Consider the following 19,327-nt stretch of genomic DNA (forward strand, 5'->3'; position numbering starts at 1 on the left):
AACACCGAAATATCAATGTTTAACAAAGGAGGATATGTAGCGTATGTTGCACTGATCATAATTTTACTGTGAATTGCAAAGAAATGAAAGCCAAGTCGTGTTTTGATGATTGAGCGGTGATATTCATAACATCGTAGTTAGCAACAAAATTTAGTCGAAAGTATGAAAAAAAAAAGCAAGTTGTAAGGCATTACAATTATAAGATTGCTTTAATAAAAACATCGGTATTCACGTACGCCAATTCCCTATCCACACCATCCCACCATCCATGCCATTCCTTATTTTTTAGTCGGGATCATTTGCGGTCCCTATCAGGGATCAATTCCGGTCCGGGATCATTTGCGGTCCAATTTGGGGATCATTTGCGGTCCGGGATCATTTGTGGTCCTGGGATCATTTGCGGACCCGTACAGATCTACTATAAACAGCCAGTCAAATTTCTTGTTGCAAAGGTAAATGGTATGTGAGAAGATCTGATCCCGACACAATTTAGAACGGCCATATTTATTCTTCTATAAAAGAGGAGGAAGTATTCATATACTGGGCTAACTTCGACATTTTCTGTGGGTTAGGCTGAGGATTTTAGTTACGAACGAGATGAGCCTTGAGGTTTGAAACAGTTCGTGAGTTTGTAGTATGAAAATGCAACGAGGTATTTTTATTTTTAGCTACAAAGGTAACTTGATACTTTTGTTTTTCACAAGGAGTAAATTCAATTAGAGGTCACGAATCGTCGCTGCTAGTTCTTGGGACATGTTTTAGACGAGACGAGACTATTTAGATTTGAAACAGTTCTAACGTTTACAATAGTAAGTGCCGGTGACGATTGTTTTGTTCTTGTTGCATGCAAATATAACGAGATATTTTTATTTTTTAGTTACAAAGGGTAATTTGACACTCTTGTTTTTCACAAGGGAGTAAATTCAATTAGAACTGACAAGTTATCGGCTATTGTTCCCAGGATATTAAACAAAAAAAAGCTTTCATTTCTGGACGGCTTTTTCGTCTCTGCAGTAGCAGTTTATTTTTATTAGATGGGCATTTTATGACATTCTTTTCAGTCCGATATTTTTAAAGGTAAAAAGTATCAAAACTGCTCAAATGTTCTTTGAAGACTGCGTGGCACCAAGTGAAAGTGCAGTTTAATTAAATCCGACTTTCAATGTGTCAGAGAGGTTTTTTTCTCTTTCTTTAAATTTTCGGTGAAGTAGTGTTGTTGTGTTGTGTTGTATAAAAAGGGTAAACTTACGACTCGTATAAAATGCGAAAAGGTCTCTTAACTTGAGTATTTAGTGTGGGTTTTATCAAAGAACGAATCAAAGAAAAAAAATAAGATGGTATCTACATTAATCTGGAGACGCGTCAGATTACTGTAGTTTGTTCGCTCAAACATCTTATGGCTTACTATTTAGCTATCTTACCATTACCGATGTAACTCGTACGTATATCATAAATTCCCAGTTTCTTGCTGTACAGCGCAACCAAAATAACTTGTCGAATTAACCAAATCATTACTGTAAACAGCTCCATGAATGCTCCTATCTCCGAGATTTCACAAAAAAAAAAACAACTCTTGCACGCCTTGCGTGCCTATGTTAAACAAAAACCGTGAAAACGACAATTTGTGTGGCCGTTGATTAACAGTGGAATTTAATGAGTTAATCATGCTTGTAAAATATGTAAAATCTAAAGCCGTAAAGTAACCTAATGCACTCTGCGAGCAGAGCCTCTTTTATCTTGTTTTTGAGCGGATACAGATTTCCCTACCCTTTCACTTACCTCAGCTTGTGAAATCCCTACCTTTTTATATACGAGAAGCCTGAAAAAGGTAACCCTTTCGGGTGGAACATTATCGTATAGGCCATTATAGGGAGTATTCCCCGGGCCCCGGGAACTGAAATGACTGGGAAAAAATTCATTGAGATAACAGTGAAGCATGGGTAAGCCCATAGTTTAAATAGTGCGTCGTAAATCGCCAAATATTCCTTTTAATTCTTACCAACACAGGGGAACAACAGTCACTCCCTCCACACAGACACACACACACGCTCACCCCACACACAAGAAACAGCAGCTGTTGAAAACTTAACCAATCCCTCGCTAGTCCAGCCCCTGAACTCTCCTTTCTTCCTGCCCTATATAGGGGTTGAACCCTGGCGGGCGAAAGAGAGACTCTTTTCGTCCGCCTGGGTTTACCCCTATATAGGGCGGGAAGAAAGAAGAGTTCAGGGACTAGACTAATCCCCCACCTCTCAACATGCTTAATACATCAGGGGCAGGCGTTCATCAAATGTAAGTGATAAACAGATTACTGACTATGATACGTCATGTCGATTTCCACCAGCAGATGTGAAGTTCGCCAGAAAACTAAGAAAACTATCAGTATTTTCCTATGTATCCCCTTTCTCTTGTTCTGTTCCATATGCCTGGCTGAAGTTCGGTAACCCCTGCTTTCCCTTTGATATTTCCTTTTTCCGACTACAACATTGGAAGGCTATCTTAGCTTATCTTATCAGCAGTCTGAAATTTTTGCCCCACGTCGATCGCGCTTCGCGCTTGTGGTCGCGCTCCGCGCTCGTGTATCGCGTTTCGCTTTCTGCCCCGCTAATCTGCCTGTTCTGTAGGCTACACGTCGATCGCACCGACCGCTCTTTTTAAGTTCTTTGCTCAGTTGCTGGTTAGGAATTTATATATTTACGCATTAAGATTAAGATGGGACAGAATTCCTCCGTTGACTCGCTTTCCATATATTTAACTAAAAAGCCTGGAGAGTTGAGACCATCACGCCCGGGTTACGTCACTTACGAGGGAGTATTCGTTTAAATAAGGGTATTTTTCCTCACGTTTTATCTCTGACACGAGGTCAATAACCCCATATTTTGTATTACTGACACAAGTAACTCACGTCTGACAACAGGTAAAATTTTTAAAAACACTTTCTATAAAATTATTCCACAACATAGATACCACCTAAAAAAACACGTCTTAAAACTTTACTCCTCCTCCCTTGGATAAATTTAAACTGTTGCATAACAATGAAAAACAAAATCCCGGCATTGTTTCTATCCAAAAGCAAGCACATGCTTTTTCAGAATTGTAACTGAACACATGCTAGAATGGTAGTCTCATGAGAAAAACATCGGAAAATACAGTACCTGCCGACACAAAGTTAATTGGCATTTAGCCACTTTCGATTCTTACGCTGTCTGTGATTGGTTGTCTCTGTATTATCGAGAATCTTGATTGGATGACTTTTTATTGCTCCCATGACAATCCTTTGTTTAACCACGCGTCTATCAAAATTTCAAACTCGTAAATTCGACAAAAGTGTTGAACGCACACCACAAGAAAATGTCTTCAGGGAAAAGGATCCTGTTATTTTGGCATCTTGTTGTGTCTATCTACATTTCGTGGTCCGAAGCAAACTTAGGGGTTGCCGTGAATGATCCATGTTTCTCGAATCCTTGTTGGAACGCGGGAACTTGTGTGACGAACGGCTCCATGTTCACTTGTAGTTGTCCGCAACGATTTAGCGGGAAGAAATGCGAATTTCATGTTACGCATTGTGCAGTAAACCCGTGTGTTAACGGCATTTGTAGACTAAGCAAAGATGGGCTACCTGAGTGCTTCTGTACTCCTGGATTCACCGGAAAATTCTGCGACATAAACGAAGATGAATGTGCTTCGCTTCCTTGCAAGAATGGCGCTCTGTGCGTTGACGAAGTGAACGGTTACAAGTGCGTGTGCAAAGGCGATACCTATGGCCGTCATTGTGAAATTCATCAACGTGATATAATGCAGTGTGTTGCACGATGTGATGAAGAACCTTGCTGGCGGAATTACTCTGTTATTGTACCAGTGAAGTGGGGATATGGCGACAGTATCTGCAGCACAAGTCATTCTTGTTTTGGTGGTGAAAATGATACCGAAGCTGACTTGTACGACACATTTGTGGAAGTCCAGCTAAAGCCTTTGCAGATTCAACTGGGTGACACGCTTAATTTCACCGCTGACGAGGAAATTGTGGCTTATGTTGACGGATTTGTGCCTCATCACGTCGTTGCTGCAGACGGATCTTCTGCTTTCCGAGCCTGTAATGAAAGCAATGGAATTCCACTTGTAAATAAACCGACTAATAGTGTTGTTGTCGGTTTAGACATCTTAACGCTTGGGACAAAATATTTTATTGCGAATATGGACTCTACGTTTCGTTGCAACTTTGGTTTACGGCTAAATGTCAGCGTAAAAGAAAGCAACTGCAAAGCCCTGTCCGAAAGCGACATTTGTTCTGGCAGAGGACAATGCTTTACAAACTTCAGTTTACCAGACTTCCGCTGCAATTGTTGTGGTGGGTTTAGGGGTGAATTCTGCGAAAAGGTCGACTACTGTTTTTCGAAACCTTGCAAAAATAACGCTGTTTGTCAGAACAGGGAAAGTTCAATAGATGGTAGCACGCATGTGTGTATTTGTGAGCCTGGATATGAAGGACGGGATTGCTCCGAAATAAAAGATCTCTGCTTATCTTCTCCGTGTCTTAATGGAGGAAGTTGTGTTTCAGAGGTGAATAACTTCACATGTCATTGTGCGCGGGGAATCAGTGGCAGGAACTGTGAAGTGGATATTAATGAATGTGCATCCAGTCCTTGTGTTAATGGTGGCACCTGTGTGGATGGTGTTGGGTCATTTTTATGCCACTGCGCAGCAGGTTTCACAGGTAAATCTATTAATTAATCATCTTGTGGTAACACTGACTCTTCAAACAAAACAAGGTAGTCATGGTCAATCAAATGAAGTGGTCTGCTAAGGTATAATTGATTACACCTTCATCTGGAAGAATAGTAGTATTGATTAGTATTGATTATTAAGGTTTTAAATTTTTTTATTTTTTAATATCCCATTGTATTATTTTTATTCAGATTTTTACAGTTGGTGTGATATCTCACAATTTTTGCTGACTTACCTAAGTGTAGACGTGGATGGTTTAAGTGTAGATGTAGATGTTTTACGGAGGCAGCATGGCTGAGTGGTTTAGGGTGCTGGTGTTGTAATCCAGAGGTCCCAGGTTGAAGGCCTCCACCCTACCACTAGCGGGATTTGTTTCTCGGTAGTCCTGAGTTCAAATCCTCGGTCCCACTTTGTAAATAGCCTACTGGTTAGCCAACTGGTTTGCCTCCTGCCAGTTGGGATTTTTAACTATGTTATGTTTATTTAAATATCTGTTTCCTTTGTTTCAGTGGCATGACTGTAAACTAGCTAAGCTTAGTGCTTGTATAGCTAAGTGCTTGACCAATATAAATAAGATTTATATTTTTTTTTGTTTAGACACGAGTGTTTTACTGGAAAATACACCACTCACAAAATCCATATGAAACCACATCTGGGACTCAACCCCCCAAGTTAACTGTTTTCCTTAGTGGCCATTTGGCCACTAAATGTTTATGTTTGGTCGTCAGTGAGAAATTTTGGTTGCAAAAGTATAAAAATTAATTAATAATTAATTGATCAATATTAATTAACAAATTGATATAATAAGTAATAACTAATTAATATGCTATCCCTAACCTAGTTCAATAAAAAGCGATTCAAATGATATATTTTAGTCATAAAAATTACCATTTCCTTGATTGTGATTGGTTCAAAAAACTCCAATTTTCCCCTAATTCACTTGCCAAGTTGTTATTGGACAGTTTGTTATCAGACAGTTCAATTAGCCAATCACATTCAAAGTTGTAGTTACGTGTGTGTGTGCATGCACTTGCTTTTGTGTTTTTAGCGCCTAATTGCTGGTAGGAGGTGCAGTGGCCTTAGATTGTTTACATGTCCTTTGTAGGTATTTTAATGCAAATTTTCCCTTTCTTTCATAACTTGGCTATTCTTCTTTTCTCGGAAATTGTAATTTTTATGATTAATTGGTAATAAGACTTTGTGTCGTCCAATTCAGTCTGTAATCATACTCGTGATAAACAAATCAGACTCCCGCTGCGTGGTCATCTAATTTTGTTATCACTCTCGTGATAACTGACCGGATTGGACTCCACTCAGTCCTATTGCCATTACTTATTATTGATGATCACATAAAATCACAATCAATTCCTCTTGACGATTTGACAGGTCTTCCTGATCTCTGCTAAGCATGTTAGGTAAAGTGACTCGTACTCATCAAACAGAAAAGCTGTACTAGAGGAAAACCCGCTAGGAACAGACAATGACAGCAACAATATCTTCCATCAATCAACTGACCCTTCACACAAACTTACTGAGCTAGTTATGACATATACACGCCAAAAAGTCTGAGTATGTGTGATTTACTGTCATTTTTCACGCGAAAAAAACAACAAAATATTCAGAATTTTAACTTGCATTTACAGAGTAAACCACAAGTGTAGATGGCACAGATTATACCAAGTAGCAACTAGCTGGTGTAAAGTGTTATGCAGCATATCTAAACAGACCTGTCCGTTCGTCCAGGACAAGTACATGTACATCCTCCCCTTGGGCAAGTAACTTTCTCTACTTGTTTGCCCCACAGGCAACAGCCCAGGCAAACCATCTGCTGACTACATACTTTGATAATGATTTTGAAACAAAGAGTAAATTTTAGGTACACAGGTCAGGGTCCGAAATTGCGCTTTCCTGGAACATCCGCGAAGAAAGCAGATGGAGATGTAGATCTTCTCTGGGCATCAAAAGGTGGAAATGTAGATCTGTCAAAGTGGTCAAAAGATGATTTCAGCACTGGTTTGATTCCTGATTACATCGATTGCAAATGTTTTGCTGGCAAGCCTGAGGTGACCAAAAATTTTGTTTTGTGTTTCACTGCGAAGGAAAAATTTTGTTGACACTTTTTGGTGACCACATTTTTCCATATGGCAACTGAAAAAAGAAAATTCATTTGCCAGTTGGCGCCTGCCGAAAAAAGTTAATTTCGGACCCTTTAGGTAATCAAGTGATAGATGAAGCTTGAAAATATTACAAATTATAGTGTTGTTTTGTTGATTGTGTGATGCCTGTTCACAGTTCAGAAGTGGTTACCTAGCAGCGTTTCCGCCAGACCGTACCATTGCGGGAATCCCCCATTGCAATCACAGATGGCCCCCAGAAAAATGAATAAAGAGCCAATTTGGCCCTTTCCTTTTACAAGGCTGCAGGCTAAACACATTCATAGTATCTTAAAAGTCATCCCAGGGCTTGAAATTGCGACCAATACGGTCGCCAATGCAACTAACATTTCATCTTTGGTGACCAAAAATTCTGGTTTAGTCGCCATTACATTTTTCTGTGTTGACATTTTAGCTTTAGTGTGACAAGTAAAGTTGGATTTACAATTTAAAACTTGGGGTGTGCATGAACTGTACATAACACACCTGTAGCTCTCTAATAGTTAATGAAACTTAAACCAAAAATTTTTTATTCATTCCTGAAAATTAGGAGGCTTGGAAGCTTTGTCTTGATCTTTGTTTTCAGGATCACAATTCGTTGTGGCGGACTTGGCGTTTGTAGTGGAAAACAGCAACAATCTCCAAGTCTTTGCCAATTTTGGAACTTTTGCTTTTGGAGGCGTACTACTTGGCTAGTTACGGCATGTAAAAGAAATTCAAATCAGCGGATTTTATCGTTGAAAACAGAAAGCACATGGATTGAGCAAGAACCTTGTTTGTGAGCGAAGTGCATGTAAGGGGTCTGGGGAACGCTTTTATAACGTCTATTAAAGAGCAAAGGCAACTTGATTTCTCGTGTGTTTATTTGTCATTACACTGAAAATTTTACAAATGAGAGTCCTTTCCACAAAATGGTGTATATTTTACTAGCTGCTTTGCGGTTAGGGCGCATCGCAGGCCTGGTAAGTACTTTCATAATGCATCATTTCGTTCGTAGCTTTATGCGCCATATGCGCATGGCACAAGGCCTTCCCAATCCCTGATGTTAATTCTATAGTCACCAGAAAAAACTGTAGGAAAAATGTTCTGTTTGAGGCTCTACTGTCCTTACTGAAGACTTGATCAGTTCAGTGTTTAATGTCCAATGTTTGTCTTACATTGATAATTTAATAATAATTTCATTATGGTATTGCTTTTATGTAAGTGGTTTGTGTCAATGGTAATCGTGCGTATTGATTGGTTTCAACATAAAGTTGAATGCTGTAGGCCCACACAATAACACATTAACCGCCGAGTTGGCTTTTTGACTGTTACATTTATATGTACTGCACAAATACAAACTTCAACCTCAGAGTAAGATGAGAATCAACATCAAACCATTTCTGACATCAGGTCTGAGTTGGGCCACACTGGTTGGAGCCGAGTGGTTTCGCCACTGCGCCATCCCTGGTGCCCCAAAAAGTGTCGCATCCTCCATCTGATCTCCCTTGTAGTTAAATATTTAAGCTCAAGCAGCATACGCTGTAAGATGTCGATGAGGAGTCCCTTTTATTAACAAAATGTCCTAACGAAAGGTGCTACTTAACAGCACCTTATCGTATCTGTATACGTTGCTTATGCTTATGTGGTAGTGAAAACTGGCTTCAGCCACATGGCATTTTAATGTCCATACAGCAGGATAAATAAAATGTTTTATTTGTTTCTCCTAGGTTCTCACTGTGAAGTTGATATAGATGAGTGTTTACCTTCCCCTTGTGTTCATGGTACTTGTGTTGATCAAGTAAACAGTTTTAAGTGCCACTGCTCACCAGGCTATGCTGGTATCAAATGTGATTACAACCTCAAGGAATGCTTTTCCAACCCTTGCTACAATGGAGGAAGTTGTGTTGATGAAGTGAATGGCTTCAGATGTGATTGTGGACCAGGATACAAAGGGGATCACTGTCAGATTGATGTAGACCTCTGCAAGGAGCCCATGATGTGCATCAATTCACTGTCTTGTATAGACAAAGGTCAAAGTGTTGAGTGCACTTGTAAAGCAGGCTTTACAGGTTACAACTGTGCAGTTAATATCAATGACTGTCTCTCACATCCCTGTAAGAATGGTGGCACTTGTAGAGACAAAGTAAATGATTTTGAGTGTATCTGCCCTGATGGGTTTTCGGGAAAGGCATGTGAAGGTGAGTTATTGTAATTGATATTTACAAAAAGTTTGAATGTTTGCACAAAATGTTTCAGTTTGTGAATGCAAGATAAATCTGTAGTGCTGTTTCCGTTTTTAAAATACAGTCTTCCAGTGTTTCCGCCAGAGCGCGCCATTGCGTGAATCCCGCATTACTATCAGAGATGGCCCCCAGAAAAATGAAAAAGGGCCAATTTGGCCCTTTCTTTTTACATGACTGCAGGCTTAACACGGGCATAATATTTTAAAAGCCATCCCAGGGCTCGAAATTGTGATTAATACGGTTGCCAATGCAACAAGTAGTTCATCCTTGGCAACCAAAAATTCTGGTTTAGTCGCCATAAAACGGCATAATGGCGACTACATTTCTCTGTGTTGACGATGAATAACAGTTATTTTGTCACACATTATGTCCTTCTAGAGAAATCATATTGAAAGATCTTTGCTTCTAAAACATTCAGCATAAGAAAAGGAGTCAATCTGTCCTTGCGCTTTGCTGTATTGATTCTCTCATATCGGAAAACTTCCAAATGGCTGACCGTGTTTGAAATCGCCCTATAATGCATTGCAAACCCTTGATCATTGATTACGGTATGTAGGCCTAAGGATTGTTCTCTTGTAATGCACGGATCCTTCATACTAGTATCTGATTCAAAAGAAACTTTATTGAGTAGAAACCCTTCAAAAAGCACTTACTATTAAATTTTATCTTAGATCCTAATAAATTGCTTTATTTTCCTTGGTACCCTGATGCAGTGACCCCTTTCCTAAAAAATTGGCCCCTATAAAAGATCATCAGGGGGGCCACTTTGGCCCTCAAGTGAAATTTTCTGCCTGAAACACTGGTCTTCTCATTGAAACATTTCTTGGAATTGATACTGATTTGAAACTTTTTTTCTGTCAAAACCAAATAAATTTATGGACATCTAGTCAGGTTTCATTAACATTCAGGAGGGCAACTGGTTTTCAAAGCAGGCGGGCAAAATTGTCCTCACAACTGATCAATAGCATAGCACACTGATGACATCACGTAAATGTAACCCCCTGTGTGACCAGGCAAACAAACCATTCCATGGGCTACTTCTTTGAGAGCGACGTATGGAACAACAGTGCTTGTGAGCTCGTCAGTTTGATACTCAGCAATTAAATTTGTAATTTGATGGCCTCTCTAGCTCAAAATGTTGGAGAAAACCCACTACACGTACCTTGGAATAATAATAATAATAATAATAATAATAATAATAATAATAATAATAATAATACAGAGTTTGAAGGAGGGCGGCAAAATATGATGGGCTTCTCATGTATGAAGGCTGTTTATGAAAACACTCCTTATGTCCATAGCAGAAAAAAATATCATTGTACCTGAAATTCAGGTGTATCACTCACAAGAAAGCCAGCAAGCCAGCAAAGAAATACCATGATGAAACTGGCCCACTCTGTCTTCGCATATAAAAAACAGTTTTAGCCCATACTATTTATGTTACATGTATCGTGCCAAACATATCTATGAAATATGTGCAGTTGTGGTCTGCTCACAGCCACAGATTTGTTTATGTGGCCGGATAAATGGCTCTATTAAAATCTAGGTCCTCCAAATTGTACGGTACACCCAATTCTGCTAGGTATTTGGAATTGTCTCATTATGTCGTCCTGTTCCGTTGTATTCATTTGAGTGGATCGCTCGGCTGCGATGTCAAATTTGGGAATTTCTGGCAATAAGTCAGCTAATAGGTCTTCTCTTCAAGACCAGGATAATTTCTTCATAATACTTTTCCTTCTGACATAATATGTTTCCCTGTGAAGTATTCTGATCGTCTGTTTGCAACTGCCACACTAAAAGTTCTCCTCGACTTCCAATTCCTGAGGGTTTTGGCATCTGTCCAATTGTCCCAGCAGCTTTGTAAGATGCTTGTGCAATTTGTGGCATTTAGGCTCTTTTCTGGACACCTTGAATCTGTTTTCCATTACACACAGCATCAGTGTTTGCTTTCTAACATTATTTAAGCTAATCACAAACCTAGACCACCAATCTTTCCTTTTTTTTGCCTGATTTCTGGTCTAGAAGACAACATACTCTTACTTCTACCAGACTGTAATTCTTGTCTGAGTCACTGGGGGTCTCTAGTGATGTAATCTATTTTTAGAAAGTGAGCTCGATGCCATTTGCCTGGTGCCCTGCCCTTAATGAAACCCCTGGCGAGTTATTTTTTTTCTTTTTTTCTTTTTTTTAATTATACATTTAATATTTACAATACTAACCTTACTTACATTACTAACAATACTTACAACAGCAAAAAAGCTACTTACAGTACTGACACTACTTACATAACATTTCATACCAAATATACAATGTTCATTTTTTAACATTCAAAGAAAACACTTTAATGACAGTTAAAGAAAGGAAAAACAAAAAGAACGGTCTAGCTGCACAAAATAACTAAATAAACAAAGCAAGACAAGAATGAAATTGTGGCCCTTAATTAACTATTTAACAAAGGTAGGAGAGTTGTCCATCTTGCTTGGAACTTTCTTAACATTTTGTCTGCTATGGCAGCCGCTTTGTGTACGAGTAATTTTTCTTTTAATAATGCCAAAGGAAAAAAGGAAATGTGGAGGGTTTGGAGTCTGTTCTCTGTCTAAAGATATGAAATTTTGCGATTAAGATGTAGTTATTTAAGAGATAACACTTTGGATCTTCAGTGTCGTACCTGTATAAAATCTTAAATCTGTTAAAGGAAACATTGCAACTGGATTTGTGATTCCACCATGTAAAAACATTGAACCAGTAAGCTCTAAGCTCTGGTAGTTATGTTGCAAGTAAATGTAACAATATATTTTTATTTGTTACAAATGGTAATTTGATACCTTTGTTTTTCAGTGAATGTCAATGACTGTCTCTCACATCCATGTAAAAATGGTGGCACTTGTAGAGACAAAGTAAATGATTTTGAGTGTATCTGCCCTTATGGGTTTACAGGAAAGGCATGTGAAGGTGAGTTATTGTAATTGAACTTCTTATTCCGCTATTTCTGATTTTACATAAAACTTGTCAAAATACTTTGTTTAGGAGTATTTTTTTTTATAAAAGAAATACCTCTTAGTTGTGGGGTCTGGGCTATGTTATGAGTGAATTAGTGACTGAGAGATGTATATGACTGTTGTATGTATGTCACACCAATCAGATTGGCACTACCATTAACAACCAATCAAATTGCCACTTACAAAGGTGAAACTTGTGTAAAGATTTTATCCCAATTTTAGAACGGCCATGTTTGGTTTTCTTCAAACAGGAGCAGGTATTCTTGTACTGGCCTTATTCTGATGATTCCGATGCTCTGTTTACTGTGGTTAAGCCAGGACTTTGTCGGTTGGCTTCAAAAATTTTCAGAATTCGATGATCAGCTTAGAAATTAAAGTCTTTGGCGTACACTAACATGTGATGAAGGCTTTGCTTTTCGCATTACATGAAATTTTGAATGGAAAAATTCTTAGCTGCTCGACAACTGGGAGGTTTCAAGGGTAACAACAAAATTTATGTAATGTTTTTAGTGTAGAATGCACTACTGGAATGGCAAGGGACTTTTTTCCATGATGGTATTCGCCAGGTTTCAATTGATAGTGTTTGCATCAGGTGCAGTTCACAACAAGCCTGGAAATAATAATCAGTCATCGGACAATTGTCCAGTAAATTTGAGGTTTTGACAGGTAAAAGCTTAGTCTGGTCAGACATTCTGACCAGGCATTAAAAAAAAATTTTTTAACTGGAAATTTGTGGCTGATTTATGGAACAAGTTATTTTATTATACTGCCACACAATACTATGCAAAAAAGCTTTGTTATCAGTTTCGTTTCATTCCATTCCTGAGAAATAATTTTATCACATGCAATGCCTTGTCTCAAAATTATGTTGTGTTGAATTGTAAACACACCACATCAGCGCCACTATTCAGGCTACGTGTTAATTTATGTATTTTGCGGTCACGGTGGTGTTGCAAAAGATCATGAAGCCCCATTTAGTCTGAATTACGTTGTCTGAAAAACTACTAAAATCTGAGGTGTTATGTTGTTACTCATTGTTTGTTATCTGCAAGTGTTGTGGAATTAATTTTCGGTTGTAATTTGACCTGATTAAAATATTATGCAAATTGGATACACAGCCCAAATTCTCACGTTTCATTATCTGAATGCAATCGCTTTCAAAAACTTTAAAACCTCTAAAACATAACCAAAAATGTTTTTGTAGTCTGTACAATCAAAAATCAGTTTTATAGCTCTTTATAGTTTTTTTTCTTATGTCTGTGTTTCAATATAGTTTGAATTGGTTTCTGTGCCTCAGACATGTTTTTGTGAAAAGCGTGAATGTACAAATTAGTCATGCTTCATAGTCACAACCACTTCCAATTCGAATTTCATCTAATTGCGCAAGTATTCAATTCAAGGCTGTGCTCTAACGGCACCCGGTCACCTCAGGCGACCGGCTTCCATCTTGGGGCAACAAGAAAAACATACCGAGTTGCGCGGCCTTGCCTTCAAAAAAAGTCAAAGAATTCATTTCAGCCAATTTTCAAGTTTCTGAATGTTATTGAGTTTTTATACAGGCAAGCTGTCCATGCGGGATTTTCCTATGGTTTTCCTTAGACATTGTGGGAAACTTGATATGTGGGAAAATATGTAATATACGTGTGACCAAGTGAGTGAAGGCAAACTAGGGCAAGGCTACTGCCTAATGGGCGCCTGGTCGCCGGAGGCGCCTAAGTTTCGAGTGCTGGCGACTAAATTTTTGTTCAAGGAGCCTGAGTGGGCATCTAAACATGGAGTTTTCATTTGCATTTAATCTGTCTGATAACTTCAATCTATTGTATTCAGGAATTACCACAAATTCCTGACAGTAACTTTGTTCCACTGGCTTAGAAATTCACATTAACAATCCTCCCAACGTTGATCATACACTGCAGGCTAACGCTCATTCTGACCAGCTGGATGTTTCTCATGAAATTGGTTATAAAACCAGCCACACAGTAAATTAAACTGAAAGCAACAGTTGCCCTACTCTTGTTTTGCTTTTATCACTAGAAATATGGCCCAAAACATGGCAACAAAGTCTCTCCAACTCGAAAACAGTTTTGAATAAATGTATATCATGTATGCCAATGGTTTGTGTCTCTGTTGATGAATTACTGACGAAAGGGCAATTATAACTATTTTGACAACAGATTTTTTGAAAATGGAGTAACGATGCTGTTGATACTATATTGACAGCTTTTCATTATGTAAAGGCTGTGATTCCAGTATAGTTCAATGTGCACATGTGCATAAGCATTGCTTTACAGTGCCACGTTGTCAGATGTAGTTGGCAAAGTGTTTGTTATTAAACAGCATTTATTTAGAGAAAGACTCACAGTTGTTACACTGGTGATGAGGAAAACACACTCAATTAAGCAACAGAGGCAGAGAAGAAAGCAAGAGAAACCTAGCAAGCAAAGTTTGAAGCCCAGCGAGAGAGGCAAGCAAGCAAAATACTACAACATGTGAATTGATTGATCGACAAAACATGTCTGACACAAAATAAACAGATGCTGGCTCAGCAGCCCCAGTGCAAGTTATTACGGTAACAAGAAATCTAAAATCTCAGCCATTTATCCCCAGAGATGACCCAGTAGTCAAAGGAAAAGTGTGGGACAAAGAAATCGAACAGGAATTCAGATATTTTGAGATTACAGAACTACTTAACAAGAAAGATGCACTCATCATTTATGGTGGGAAAGAAATCGCTCGCCTGGAGAAATGTTTGCCAAACCCATGATGGCGATAACAACTACAAAAAGTTGAGAAAGAAGCTGAATGACTACTTCAAGTCAAAGAAAAATAAACACCATGCAAGATACGTATTCCTCAAAATGAGACCAGCACATGACGAAACAACGAATGCATATGCTGCGCGTTAAAAAGAAGAAGCCAACGACTGCCAGTTTGAAGCCAACTGTGATGAACGAATGTTGGAACGCCTCATCCAAACAACACAGCATTGCTTGCTCATCCAAAAAGCCATCAACAAGAAATGGGATTTGACATGGTTTTGAACTGAAGCTGCTCAAATTGAAGATACATCTCTTCAAGTAAGTGACATGAAAATTCCTCAAGATGTGAAGAAGCTTGGATGACAAGTGGCGTCTACCCAAGAACAAACAAAGCGGTCGGAGAAAGCAACCCTGGGGATACTGCTGACAAACAGACACACATGAGGAAGGCAAGAACTGTCCAGCATATGGGAAAAAATGTATGAAATGTCAAAAGTTCTCACTTTAGTTCTGTGTGCAAGTCCAAAGGCCCGCACAACAGCAAGAAAGGCAAAGGGCAAAAATACAATCACAAGCCACCAGAGAATCCAAGGCACAAGCACCACGTAAAGAGAACCACTGAAGAAGAAGATGCTGACAACTTGGCAAGTTCCAATGATGAGTTCTTCTGTCAAGCCATAAGACACCTGAAGCAAGTGTAGAAAATCAAAGCAGATGGTGAGGACAGAACTGTATCAGTGAAGATAGAAGATGTTGATGTAAGAGCTGAGCCCGACAGCGGAGCAGAAGTAAATGTCATGGATGAACACCAGGTTAAAGCACTGACAAATCAGTCCAGTGTGAAACTTACACTACAACCAAGCTGAATAAAGTTAAGTACCTTGCAGAGTGAGCTACCTGTGAAAGGAGAGTTTACAGCCACTTTAAGGAACCAGACCTGGGAAGCAGTTGGAAGATTTGTTGTGACGAGACGAACAATCAATTCCCCACCCCTCATCAGCAAAAGTACCCTTCAAGAGCTGGGTATGTTACAGATCAGAGAAGATAGTTCTTTCGCCAAGACCAATGACCTGAGACACCAGGAAGAACCACTAGGCATCAAAAGTGTCAAGCAAGATAAGGATCTCAAACCTGAAATCAAGAAAAGAACCAATCAATACAGTGATGTATTTAAGGGCATCAGGAAGATCAGAGACATCAAGAATCTATGTAAAGTTCAGCATGAGACCAGAAGCAGTGCCCGTAGCTCAAAGACTGAGACCAGTGGCTTACTACCTGCAAGAAGCATTGAAGAAATGAAAACTTCCCTCATGTCCAACACAGAATGATACCCGCAGGTTTGACTTCAGAATCTGTGCGGGCAAGGTCAGATCTTTGCTGAAAATGCCATTTTGACCTTAGTTTAGGTACCACTTTTGAGATTTTAATTCTTGCATTTAATCAATTTTCGGTTCCTTCTGACTAGCGACGTGGTAGGGTGTCTTTGATTTTCCCTGCTCTACGTAATTTTTATCCAATCTTTACGAAATATTGGTGTAAAGCAGTTCAAATGTACCTGAACAATGTGGTATCGTCAATATGGAACAACACGTACTTGAGTTGAAGCGGCGCGACCTGAAAAATGTGCACATTTTGACTCTTGAATCGGCCTTAAGTCTCCCCTCGGATGGCTGAAGTCATTTTGGCGTTGGGTAAAAACAAAAAGCAAGTAACTTAAAAAAAACAACCCAGTTTTATTATACACTCACCGAGTCCTTTCGTTCCACACAATAAAAAGGCAAACTTTTGTCTGATCTGAAGTTCGACCAGACCACTCTTAGGCGGACTGTCACTTTAGCAGGGCTGTCATTAAGTTTTGAAGCAGCCGTTGCATGTAAGTTATCACCCGTAGCAGTGAAATATGTGGCATGCCCCCCCCCCCCAGAAATTTTTTGAGCATGAAACCCCTAGAAATGCATTTTCCTGCTTTCTAGGGCATGAAAATGGCAATTTTTCTAATCAAAAATGCTGAGAAAACAGAGTGATAATATGTGACAGTACATCATCAGCAAATAGTGAAATAACATCTTTGTTGCATCAACCTATGCAAGTGGTCCTTATTTTAGTACTGTTTGTTTTTCACAGTGCATAATTTCAAATTCATGCACCCTAATTTACAGAGATCAAATGAATAAAGTTATGAAATATCTCCAACAGACTTGAGTGTTCCTTGTTTAAAAAAAAAAATGACAGTCCATAATCAGCAATATGGTTTTATGTTTGCTAACAGGTATAATAATTTGTTATTATGGTCAAATGCATAAAACAGGAGTGAAACCGGAAATGAAAATTATAATAACATCTCTACATTACCAAGCTATCTTACCGTTAGAGGAGCTCAAATAAGCTGGATCAGACATTGAACATCTCTTTCCGTTACAGTGGTAATAAGAATGAAATGCTTTACCATTTCTAGACTCGGGAAATTTTTCTTCCACTCTTTGTAGCATAATACTCAGTTCTACAGGCTGCCCACACGTGGCTGAAGTACTTGCAGTACTTGAAGCTGTGATCGCTGGTATTTGTCGACTGCCTCAACTGGCTGTTTTGTGAGCTTCCTCATTTCCATCGGTCCGTTGGGATTTCGAAAAAAATCTGTCGATCCCAGGCTGTTTTGACGTGGGTTCTTTTCTCTTATTCATATTAAAACATAACTTTCTCTACACACACGCGGGACCAAACACGATTGATCAGCCTGGACAACACCCTACATTGGTCGGTGGAATTTCTCAAAAGGCAGGAGCAGCGCATTGCAAGATAAGTTTTGCTGCTTAAAATGGTGTCTAAATGTAATTCACGACGATTAAGCAAACTGAAAGTTCATCTCCAGGGTAAAATATAAATAGTAGAACCAAGGAGGCAGGACACCAAGAAACAGTTATGTTTATTTCAACAGGGAAATGTTTAAAAATAAATTCGGTAAGTGTAGCATGTTCGTACCATCCATCGACATCTTCACCTGTAACATCGAGTGAACTCAGCCGTAACAGGTGTTACGGGTTACGGCCCTTAATGACAGCCCTGCTTTAGCACTTTGGCATTATCCGAGATGATGATGCAAGGTCTTGTTCAACACAAGAAGAAGGCATTAAGCTTATTTTTGAATTTGTCTGTCGTTTGGGTTCTTGCGACTTCTAAATGGACTACTCTGGAGCTGGCACAGGTGAAAATAATAATATAACACTTCCGTCTTCCTTCTTGCCAACCTTTTATCTAAAGGGTCTGGCAAAGTCCACTCCGGTCACTTCAAATGGCCTGCTCCTCTCCATTCTGTAATCTGGCAAGGTGCTTGTCAATGAACCTCTTGTCCTGCATATGTGGGTACTTCAATTTCATCTGGTTCATGTCTGGCCTTCTTACAGTGGTAAAATCAGCTAACTTCGAGCCAGTGAATTCAACTTCTTCACATGATTTTCCATCCAGGGATTTAATGTGGGCATCAAAGATTGGCATGGACTGCACTTTGGTTTTGTTGACTGTCAAGATTTTACATGTCTCGTGACCTGTTGGCTTTAACTTTAACAACTTGACTGCTTTGCATGAGATGAAATTGCGCCCAGATCCTTTGTCCAGGTAGGCCCAAAGAACTTGTCTGTCAATGCTGATGGGAATAGTACTATCTCTTCTGTGTAATTGGTGTAGCCTGTCAGTGATACTCCATTCGAACTGCTGCTGTTTTCCCTTTCCTGTCTATCGCATATGCTTTTATGATGCCAGTATTTGCACTTCACACAACCACTCCAATAGCACTGGTCTGCTCTGTGGTTTGAATGCCCACAATTAAACACAAATTGCGTTCTATGAAAAAATTCTTCCTGTCTGCCAATGCTGTTACTACGGTACAGTTCACACTCCACTGATCTTGTTTACGACAGAAAACTAAGGCAATATAGTATCTGCTTATCTCCCTTCTCCATCCATGAACAGGTGCTTCTCACATTTGCTGTTTTCAAGGTGAATTTTCCTGAGCCACTTCTGTAGAGCATTGATCAAATCTTTCATGGACTATTCCTCCCAATTCTCGTCCACTCTTAACAGATCAGGTTTGACGTGAGGCAATTTTGTTGAGCGTAGTCATCACAAACATTTTATAATTTTTGACCTTCCAGGGTTTGAAGAGCTTCATAGTTCCTGCTGAGTTTCTCGTAAAATTCTTAAACCCTGAAGCAATTCTATCCTTTGACTGGGAATAAATCAATTATTTAACCCATGTGCACATTTACGATGACCTTTGTTTGCCCATATTCTTTCTTTAACTGATCCCATGCCATTTTGTAACCAACAGTTCCAGGCTTTAGGTTTGCTATTTGGTCTCTAACCTTCGGGCCCACAGACTCGAGAAGATACCCAAATTTCTCTGTTAGAAATCGACTTGGCATCAACTTGGGTTAGGAACATGTTATGAAATCTCACCCAGTCACTGGCAG

General features: G+C 39.2%; 1 protein-coding gene and 1 pseudogene across 2 annotated transcripts in view; both read left to right on the plus strand.

The window, feature by feature from the left end:
• LOC145492307 (uncharacterized) overlaps positions 1–19,327 on the plus strand; it is a 183,958-nt pseudogene that overhangs the window by 99,232 nt on the left and 65,399 nt on the right. The gene's annotated exons all lie outside the window — the stretch shown is intronic.
• Positions 3,203–19,327, plus strand: part of LOC145493285 (uncharacterized) — a 36,437-nt gene continuing 20,312 nt past the window's right edge. Inside the window, exons 1-3 of the mRNA XM_081472711.1 lie at positions 3,203–4,714; positions 8,588–9,058; positions 11,942–12,055. Of these exons, the coding sequence (XP_081328837.1) occupies positions 3,352–4,714; positions 8,588–9,058; positions 11,942–12,055 (1,948 nt within the window). The 5' untranslated portion in view covers positions 3,203–3,351. The remainder of the gene's footprint in view (positions 4,715–8,587; positions 9,059–11,941; positions 12,056–19,327) is intronic.

Source organism: Orbicella franksi, chromosome 7 (assembly GCF_964199315.1).
Source record: "Orbicella franksi chromosome 7, jaOrbFran1.1, whole genome shotgun sequence".
NCBI classification, from domain to species: Eukaryota; Metazoa; Cnidaria; class Anthozoa; order Scleractinia; family Merulinidae; genus Orbicella; species Orbicella franksi.